At 43.0% G+C, this 10,757-nt stretch overlaps 1 protein-coding gene across 2 annotated transcripts in view; it reads left to right on the top strand.

Moving 5' to 3' along the window:
• The first annotated feature begins 1,625 nt into the window (after positions 1-1,625).
• The window catches only part of sncb (synuclein, beta), a 13,081-nt gene continuing 3,949 nt past the window's right edge, over positions 1,626-10,757 (top strand). The window contains exons 1-4 of one of the 2 annotated variants that reach the window (XM_027024233.3): positions 1,628-1,785; positions 2,742-2,872; positions 8,620-8,649; positions 9,275-9,393. In XM_027024233.3, coding sequence (XP_026880034.2) covers positions 2,752-2,872; positions 8,620-8,649; positions 9,275-9,393 — 270 coding nt within the window. In that variant the 5' untranslated portion in view covers positions 1,628-1,785; positions 2,742-2,751. Of the gene's footprint in view, positions 1,786-2,741; positions 2,873-8,619; positions 8,650-9,274; positions 9,394-10,757 lie in introns of both variants that reach the window. The other variant, XM_081712809.1, reaches the window with a different exon arrangement.

The raw sequence follows: 10,757 nt of genomic DNA, 5'->3' as shown, positions 1-10,757 counted from the left end.
CAATAGGCCTTGATAAACCACAGAAGCGAGGACACGCCTCCGCCACATCCACCCAGGGCGCTTCAACGGATGACCATCGATTAGACGATTGATCTAAAAAAGGGATTTTTTTTGGACGCGTAAGCGACTCGATACTAATAAACTGTAAACTTATCAAAACACTGTCATGGTCCCATACAGTCGCCTTAAAAAGGATTTCCGAGTTCTCTAAGCGATGAACTGTGGTTAGGTTAATACGGTTCCTATCTTCGCCAACTTTCCGTGACCCGACTGGTCGAAGGATGTTCACGGCGTGTGCACGCTCAGGAGGCAGTGTAAGCACGTGACCAGACTCGCCTTCTTGGCTGCCAGTTAAAGCCAGATGCCCTGTATATTCAAGAGAAGGAAATTGATTGAATGCAATTACGTTACGTTTACACTGAAAGCATTTAGCGGACGCCTACCGTCGACTTACATGTTCATTGATATTTACAATTTGTTTTGTTTCCTTTCACGTGTTCAGAGTTGGCATTTAGGTGATAATAATGTGTGAATTGTTTTGCCTCTGTCCAAAATTATGTACAAAATAGGGAAACAGATTTTTTTTGGTTTTCCTCTATTACAGTTTAATGTTTAAAAAAAAATAATGCTTTAGAATACAGACCATGTTAAAAAGTTAATTATTATTGTGCATAACACAGCCTCATCAGGGGCCTTAATATGGAGACACTCCTGTTAAAGAAAGGGGAAACTTATAGCATAGTCACATCTTTTGAATATTATTTTGAAATTTTTGAGGACAACATTTTTGTTCAGTAGAACATCTGAAGTCATGTGTGACTATACTGAGCTTCTCATTTTCCAAAAGCAGATTTCTTGGATTTCTTGAAGGTTTACACACTGCTCCCACTGGCTTGTGTGTATGTCCAATACCGAGCTAAAAAAAAAAAAAAAAAAAAAAAAAAGTGATATTTTTCTCGTTACTAAGGCTGCGGGCTTGGTTGTGCAATGTATGATTATACATGATGACAAACAATCTTTTTAATATGCGAGGTCTTAAAAGAAGTCTATCCTTTAAACCCAGTGGATATTTCCTCTCTGTGCTGGTGCATTTCTGAATGGGGTGAATTTTGTGCCCGATTTATTTTGCATAAGCGGTGAAACACATGAGAGATGCATGCAGTGTATTACAGTGTGTTAATATGTCCAGCACCTTTACTTTATTCTATAGCAAATAATCAACTAGTTAGTGAAAGAATGTGGCTCCTTTAGCCTGTAGGATTGACCTGTGAGTAGTAAATCAATGGAAGATAATGGCTGTGTAGATGGTAATATTGTTGATAGAAAGCGATTTTAACTAAGGGTATTTACACTTAAATTATAATAGAAATAGAACACCGTCTTAATACCAAATTACAAGATGCACTTATAAGACGTAAATAATTGTACTCGTTATGTAATTCTAATCGTTAAACAGATTTGCGAAGCTCAGTTGCGCGCAAGATGGCCAAATCTATAAAATCTGCAGAGTGTTCTTTAGCAGTTATTTTTGCATTTCCTCTGCACTGTTAAGCTGTATGCTTATAACATTAGCCACAAGGATCTGCGATATCGGGGTGACACCCCCGGCGATCAATGACGACGACTACGTGGATCCACACAGTGGAGCCGTGATACGGCCTGTCGCTATTGGCTGAGCACATACAGAGGAAGGCCCACCTCCAGATCATATTGTGATAGTTCCTTAAACGATATTTGAAGCTACTGACCAACTGAACCACAAGGACACAAGAGGTGTTTCGAAAGGTAAATAATCTTTTAGTGTATTTGCTTGAGATTTTAATTTAAAGTAGGATTTTATATTTTTAAAAGACGGATCGTCATAAAATAAGGGAATTTTTTTTAAATGCACGCTTCATCTTCAACTGGTTGATATTAATATTTGTTCGTAAGCTTATGCGAATTTTGTAGACATGTTGCATATGTTGTTGCTTAACTGATAACCTGATGATAAAGTGTATGAAGTGTTGTTTCTCATTATTGCTTGGTTTTTTGGGGGGGGGGGGGGTTGGGGTGGGTGGGGGGGGGGGTCGTGTCCATCTTCCTTATGCATGTAACGGACATTCAATAGAAGTGTTCTGTGTGAAGCGCGACCAATACGTTATTTTGGCTTTTTGTGGAGGCGAGGACTGTGAGAATGGAGTTGATAACGGACTATTTCGAGTTCATTCTCTAATTCGTTAAGAAAGCATTTTAGTTTGATAGTGTAGTGCAACAGTGGGGTTTCCCTTGGATTTTTTTTTCCCGTTCTCTCATTCCATTCATATCACATAAAATTATACACCAGTATTATATTACAGATTATTTCTAAAAATAAAATATTTTTCCTTTACAGAGAGTATTATTACGTTAAGTAATAATTAATGAGCAGGTGCACGTTAACCGTTTCAGAGAATAGATGTCCTTTCGATCGCTGTTCATGCTGAGAAAAAAAAACGGTTCATCTTGTTTCGCTTCGTGACAGGATATAAAAGCTCTCACTTAATATACGCTTCGGGTAATGAAAGGTTTAGCTAGATCCAAATTAAGCGTTCTTATGTACAACTTAGCGGGCTAGCAGCCCAGTTACACAGACTACTCGGCAGTCCTCGTAAATCCTGCAAATGTGTAGCTCCCTAGCGGGAATTAGTCTGCCGTGACATATCGTGATGTGACGAAATGCAGTATAACACTTCATAGCTTCCTCGTTCTTTTCGCGACAGAGGGGCCGAAATGGATGTTTTTATGAAGGGGCTTTCTAAAGCTAAAGAAGGCATGGCCGTGGCCGCGGAGAAGACCAAGGAGGGCGTCGCAGTCGCGGCGGAGAAGACCAAGGAGGGCGTGATGTTCGTGGGTAAGACGCGGTGACGTGCGCGCGCCGTTTTAAGGCATGCACATCACGAACAGAACGTGCGCCGAGCGCGTGTGGGAGGCGATCATAAATCTATAGGCTACACGTAAAGGGCGTGAAGGGAGAGGCAGTCTACATAGGTTAAGACACGACTGTGTAATAACTCGATTGGCTAGAGGATGGGTGGAGTGTCTGCTTCATCTACTCTCGTTTACAACAGTCATAATATGATAAGGGCAGTGACACCAAAATGTTGTAATTTTAATAGTGTGGAGGAAGGCCAATAATCAGGCTTGCTGAACTAATGTAATAACTGCAAGAAAATTTGTATCTGCAATTACTCTCTCATCTATTCAGGTGTTAAGCAACTGCAAGACTTTCACAATGCACGTGTAAGAACAAAAATAATCTAAATCTAAAATCAAGGTGCAAGATTAAAATAACACATAATCCCAACAAAAAGCAGTCACATGTTTCCAGTATGAACAGAGACTAGTTAAAGCATTCAATGCACACGCACACATGCATATGTGCATGCATACGTGTGTGTGTGTGTGCATGTGCTCTCTGGAGTATAGTGAGACCAGGGAAACCTATACTAACCATAACACAGGTGAGAGACAGTGTTATGGACTGTATGTGCTGCCCGGCACTGATTCTGTGCTGCTGAGCTGAGAAGAGGGGAAGACGAAGGCTGGGTGTGGCTGTCTCTCTGATCTCCTGCCCAGGTTGGATGGGAGCCTTGCTGGCCACATGGCACACTGTTCCATGAGCTCATAGAGTATCGCTCTGTGGTTTCAGTACAGGCTCCTCCCCCAGATCACCAGGAGCAATTTGGCAGCATACGTGTACAATCAGAATCAGCGTTATGCCACAGATTGTGTCTAGGACAGTCTGTGGCCTTTTCTGTTGGCCCCTGTACTGCGAATGTCCAGTTATGGAAATGGTGGTGGAACTGTGACGAATGGCATGTGCGTGTGCGTGCATGCATTTGAAGCCATGTGTTTGTATGGTGCATTGACACATTGCTCAGCATGTGAGGCAGAGTGTAAATTAGTGCAAGTTGGCTTGGTAGCTGTTCAGTCACAGTTGAGATTCATTTGGATGCAGAACTCTGTAAAATGCAGGTTGAGCTTTTACAGGCCTCTTCCCCATAGCCCCTGTAACGCAGGAGTGCGTACCAAGAAACATGGGTGTCCAGACATCGCCCTCCCATAGTCTCCCTCTAGCCCTTAAGTAGAACAAATCCAAATTGACCCAACAAACATGCCTACAAAAATGACATAGATTTAGAGCAGAAGGGATGTGGTTAGGAATTGTGTGGCCGTTTGTTGATATGGTGTATCGATGTCCTTTGTCTTTTTTGACCTTTCATGCAGGTGCTCCTTGTTTAATACAGAATTGTGGCTCATTGATTCATGGTAATAACCTTTGGTTTCAGGTGAATACCTTTCACAGAAATCCTTTTTTTTTTTAAGAGAAAAAGCTTTCATCTGTGAATGAAAAAGTGTCTCTGTCTCTCAAATTCTCTGAAAGTAGGCATCCAATTCTTGTGGTGCCACTTTCAAATAAAGTGTTTCACTTTATAGTGGAAAAAAAAGTCTTATCCAGTAGTCTCACGCAAGTCAGTGTGTAGTACAGGAAACTGCTCGTTGTGGTTTGACATCAAAAGACCCACCAGCGGTGTTTGAGTAACAGAGTGAAAGCATCTGTCTGCCTATCAGCGTGCTGTGGACATACCAGTGACCAACTGATTCGCAATATATACTGTATTCACAGCATATAGTGTGGACATTCTTCTGGCCGTGTGTTAGATTGCTTTTAAGTACTAGCATGATTTCAAATACAGCTTAGAACATAAGGAGTAAAAATTAGATATATTTAGTTTTCCTTACGGAGCCAAAAGGTGTAAAGGCAACCAGTGTATTTACACCGGGTTACACTGGAGACCGGAATCATTTACATTTACACATTTGGCAGATGCTGTTATAGAGAGGAATTTACAATTTCAATCACGTTACAGTGGTTGCCAAATGGAGTGTTATGTAAGGAGTCTTGCCCAAGGATTCCTATTGGTATAGCATGGTGCACTTGCCCATGCAGAGGACTTAAGCCGAGTCTCGCATGGGAGCAGCCTCATATGGTTTGCACTGTAACCATTTGCAGTGGAAGTGTACTCACACGTTAAATAATAGCAACTGGTTTAACACTTTGTTGACATTGTAGGTTTTTCCTGTGGTAAAAATGTATCCTCTCATTATGTGGGGAATTGCAGTAGAATAGAAGTACAGAGATATCAGCCCAGGCAGTGGTATCAGTCTCTGTAGGGATATCAGCCCTGAAGGAATATCAGTTCTGTATGGTTGCCAGCCCTGCAGGAATACCAGCACTGTGGGGATATCAGTTCAGCAGGAATATCATACATGTAAAGATATCAGTCCTGCAGGAATATCAGCTCTCCAGGGATATCAGCTCTGCATGGATATCAGCCTTGCTAGTTGTCAAAAATGTTGTCAAACCTATTTGCGTATGCCACTGGGGTTCAAAACAGGAGCAGTGCTGTTACTATGAGGGGCTTTCCACTACTATCGCCAGCCACTTCTGTGTGACACTTCAACATATCCTCCATATATTTTTTTGAATGTGACTATTCCTGTATTGTTACTGTTCACTGTGTTGCGGGGAAAAGACAACTGTTCCAGGCAGAAGTGAAATTTAGTTTCAGGGGAATCCTACAGGGATGTTATATGTTTTTATAAACATCCCACAGGGATGTTATATGTTTTTATAAAGGACCGTGTAACAAGGCAGACAGGAAGCAAAGAGTATGGATGCAAGTGCTAAGTTTACTCCCAGCAAGCCAAAGGCAACAAAGTTCACAAACACAGTCCAGTGTCAAAATACAGACTAGGGTTAGTAACAAGGAAAAGGGCAAAAGGTATACAGGCTCAGAAATACAAGAGACAATGGCGTGACGAAGAGCACGTAAACACTGAGTGATTACACAGAATACTGAACAGGTGTGTCTGAACAGCAGGTATCACAGAGCTTTACGGTCATTGTAGGGGAAACAGTGACCTCTGGAGGTGACCTTGGCTTTCCTCTACCACACACATGACTCTGTATAGCCCTGATACTCAAGCCACATTTCCTGTGGGCAGCTTCCTGTAGCATTTCCACCCTAGCTTTACCTAGGAGTCAGGTGTGATAACAGTGGCCGATCAGATGGACTAATTACATTACTGCGGGCCTTCAGACCAAGAGACAGCCAAGGAAACAATAGAGATATTCTTGTTTCTATGTAAACTCAAAACCTCACAAACCCCCAAGACACTCTATCCATTTATTTTTTAATTACCTTTCTTTTGCCATATTTTATTTAGAACAAACGTACTATAACACAGCTTCCACAGCTCATTAAGCAGTAAAAAATACTTTTAAGGAAGCACAGAGGAGACTGTTGTTTGTGTGTGTGTGTGTGTGTGTGTGTGTGTGTGTGTGTGTGTGTGTGTGTGTGTGTGTAGCCATTTCGGCCTTGCTGTAGCATCAGAAATGGATTTTGTTAATTGACCTGCCCTCCATGAGCAACTGGATAGAGTGAGGTCATACCACAGTCTTTATTTAGTATACCCATCCCCATATTTGTTTTGTAATTCATACAATCCCATACACATCCAGAGCTCATGCATCATGTGTGCGCACACACATGCACACACACACACACACACACACACACACACACACACACACACACACACACACACACACACACACACACACACGCACACACACACACAAACACATTAATAATCTGTGACACCTGAGAGCTACTCCAGTTAACCCAGATATCTTCTGCCTGGTGGTGTGCAAATGCATACTAGGAGCAGACTGGCATGCATGTGCCAAGAGTGGGTTTCAGGGATGTCGCTGCCCTGATCCTGGTTTTGTCCTGGTCCTGGTCCAGGTCCTGATTCTGGTCCAGGTCCTGCCACCTCTCTCAGCAGGCCTCTCCCTCTGTGAGAGCAGTGCTCCAGAAAGCTTCACTCGAGTTCCCTGATGTGGAAGAACAGAAGAGAGAAAGCGTGAGCGATGGGGAGGAGGGGATGTAAGAGAAAGAGAGCAAGACAACATGTGAGGAGGGAAGAAGAGAGAGGAAATAGCAGAGGAACAGAGAGCGAGAGAGGAAGGAGGGAGAGAGATTGATCTTCAGAGAACAGATGAGATATGCTTGTGTGGAGGAGGGGCGTGAGTGAGCTGATTTTCACTCTACCTTAGACTGTAGCTGCACACACACGGGTAAAGAATATGTTCATCCTCACGTCCTCATCACATCACCCCCACATGGCCATGCTTCCCCCCTCCCCCGCTGCCCGGTCACTGATCTGGGGGCCTCCGTCCACTGGGCGCCAGCTGCTCCGTCCACGATCTCCAGCTCTAAGTTATAAGCACACTGACCAGAAACAGCTAGCATGCTAACACGCTAACGGCCGAGAAGGTGCCCATCTGAAATGCGGAGCCGATGAGATCGAGCTAACGTTCTCCCGCTGGGTGTCATTCTTCCCCAGCAGCATGAGCATCACGAGACGAAAGATTCTCTTCAGTCTCAGATCAAACAAAGGCTGAGTGCGATTCTCTTTTTGTCAGTTAGTCAGCTGGATTACAATCATGAATGGAAAAGCATCAGGTTCAGTTTTGTGACACACACAGCAGTCGCCCCAACATATGTGTATGTGTGCCATTTCAAGAAATTTAAAAAAAAAAAATTAAAAATAATTTTATATATATATATATACATTTCTGTCCATTATCCGTCGTCATCTGTGCAAGCAAAGTGCTTTATATTCACAATTTTGAATCTCGTTCTCTCTCTCTCTCTCTCTCTCTCTCTCTCTCTCTCGCTGTCTCAATAAATATATATATATATATATATATATATATATATATATATATATATAGAGAGAGAGAGAGAGAGAGAGAGAGAGAGAGAGAGAGCCTGGGTATGTAGATGAATATGTAAATGAGCATATAGATGAGCCACATAGTATATTATAGTAGAAATATGCTAAGCATTTCATAGCATTTACTCCATTCAATTCTGTGTAGTACCATGGAAATCTTGTGTAAATGTGAAGGGGCTGTGGTTTTTGCATGCAGTGTGCAGGGTTTGCAGTGCATTGGGTGATCGTGAGAAGGTCCTGTGGTCTGTGTGTCTGCCACTTCACATCTGACACTGACAAAACACATCAGGTCTAATGGCTTAAAGGTCACACATGGACAACTCTAGAGGGGATATCCGACTTTTGAAGATCAATATTTCTCTCTCTCTCCCTCAGTCCTGCTCTCTGGAGGAGGGTCCTGTCACGTCTCCTAATTGGATTCAGGACCGTTTGCTATTTTATTGTTTTTCGGCACAAGAGAGGGTGTCCTGTTTGGAGTCATATGCGCTGTAATACTAGCGCTAAATGTTGATCTGATACTACTCTGCTGACGCTGAGAATCACCACTGTGTCCACAGGTTCCGTGCCTGCACATAACCGCCTTTATAACCCTCTGGGCTCCTTTCCTCATGCCCATGCTCGTTAGCCGAACGCCTCCGACAACGGACTGCCTCGTGCGGGCTGTGCGTTTGTGCTGATTCCACATGTTCCTTTGCCTTCCTTTGGCCTGTCCATGATAAGGTCTATAAACGGACGTTATCAGGAGGAAACAAAGAAACACAGTCTCACATGTCTCCTTCTTTGTGCTTCCAGGCAACAAAACCAAAGATGGCGTGGCAACAGGTGAGATGCCTTTATTAACCTTTTAAATAATGAATGGCTCTCATTTAATGTTTGTCTGTTGAACCAATGCCTGGGCTTGCGGCTACCTCTCAGGTCAGAGACAATGGAAGGTGTGAAATTGTAAATTTGGGGGATTAAATTACAGTGAGATTAAATTACTTACTCTGTTACTGTATTACTCTTACTTCCACACTGACACCGAGCCCGATGTCCCCAGTGCTTATTCAGCAAAAGTTCACCCAGGTTTATCACATATATTTAAATTTCATTACCCTGAGGTGGCTGCACTGAGATTTTCCACACCTTTTCCAAGTGAGCTGTTGATTTTTTTCTAAATTGTAAATCTTACTTGGAAGCTTGCAACTTAATGAAAGAGAAAAACACTGAAAAATATGATTGTCCTTACCCACTGTGACAAAGCATGGGCTGTCTCTCCTTCTGTCATACTCTAAGAAAGGTGGCAGAGACAGATGTTGTTATGACACTATGAACAGCAGGAGTGCATAACGGTCTTGGTGATATTATGTACAAGCATTCCGTCCAGACACAGACAGTCCGGTCACATTCCTCCCCTGAAGCTCTTCTTTACTGATGCGCTGATGTTGGTTGCTTTTCTTTACAACAGTGGCAGAGAAGACAAAGGAACAGGCTTCTCAGCTGGGTGGCGTCGTGCTGACTGGAGCTGGAAGCATCGCCGCAGCAACCGGCCTTGTGAAGAAAGACGAGTTCCCCACCGACATGAACGTATGTCCACCAGCATCCGGTCTAATTTCTCTTCCTTATTTTTACAGCACTAATCCACATTTTCACCATTCGGCAGACGCTCTTCCGCCGAGTAGTGTATGTATTTTTATCAGTATATATCAGAGTACAGTGTACACCCTGTGTGCTTCACTGGGAATCAATCTCATCATCTTGGTGTTGCTGGCACCTCGCTCTGCCTGCTGTTCAAGGCAGACTACACTGACAGGTGTGTAAGGTGAAATAATGGACACTGTGTGTGAGGAAGAGGGGCGCAAACATTTCTGAGAACAGCCTGTGTTATAACAGCTCTGCTTCAGCGACCAGGTGACCGCAAAAGCTTACAAATCTTTCTCGGAATATCATATCTCTCTCTCGCTCTCTCTCTCTGTCGCATGCACTCTCTCGCTCTCTTTTTCTCTTTCTCCCTTTCTATTTTTCTGTCTCTCTCTCCCTACTTCTGTCTCTTCCTGTATTTGTCTCTCTCTCTCACTCTGTCTGACCTTGCATCAGGTTAGGTAGCAATATACTGAGTCTTTATAATTACCCCATGGGGAAGAAGAATGTGTGTTGGCAATGCTTTCAGTTGTTTGTTTAGGGTGCCATTTATAATGAGCACAAACTAACATCTTGCACTCTGATTTAAAGGACACCTATAATATGTCATATTTAAGGAGATTCTCTGGGACTTTTCATACTGAAAAATCCTATATTGCTTGAAGAGGGAATCAGAATAACTGCCTTTCACGTACACAGTGGGTAGTCTTAACTTTGCAGTGCCCTGTTTATTGTTGCCATGGTTAACTGAGCAGTATCGTGCTTACTGATGCCTCATAACTGTGCAGTACCCTTTTAGCACTGCCACTGAAATCTGTGCAGTACCCTGTCATAGCTACCACTAAAACTCTGCGCTACCCTTTCATAGCTGCCACTGATAACTGCAGCAACCATTTATACTTTTATATTTTTATACTAAAACTGCAGTACCCTTTCATAGCTGCCACTAAAACTGTGCAGTTCCATTTTATAGCTGCCACTGTTAAGTGTGCAGTACCCTTTCATAGCTACTGCTATTAATTGTGCGATACCCTTTTAAAGCTGCTACCGATCTGGGGCACCACCAGGGATTTTGGGCCCCAATGAGAAAAACTAAATGATATGTTCCCTGTCAGTTCCAGAGCGTTCCTAAATCCCTTCGCCCCATACAGCATCCCTGCCATTACAGATGGAAAAGATGGTGTTTATAGTATACTGCCATGTAATTAACAGTACAGTGGGACCATCATTGTTTACCACTGTTCAGAGGATGTGGGCACCACAGCTGCACAGGCAGTTTGTGGTAACAGAACAGGTGTAAGATGTACTGG

The sequence above is a fragment of the Electrophorus electricus genome, chromosome 4 (assembly GCF_041902795.1).
Source record: "Electrophorus electricus isolate QZ-2024a chromosome 4, ASM4190279v1, whole genome shotgun sequence".
NCBI lineage: Eukaryota > Metazoa > Chordata > Actinopteri > Gymnotiformes > Gymnotidae > Electrophorus > Electrophorus electricus.
This window is presented reverse-complemented; position numbering and strand designations above follow the sequence as displayed.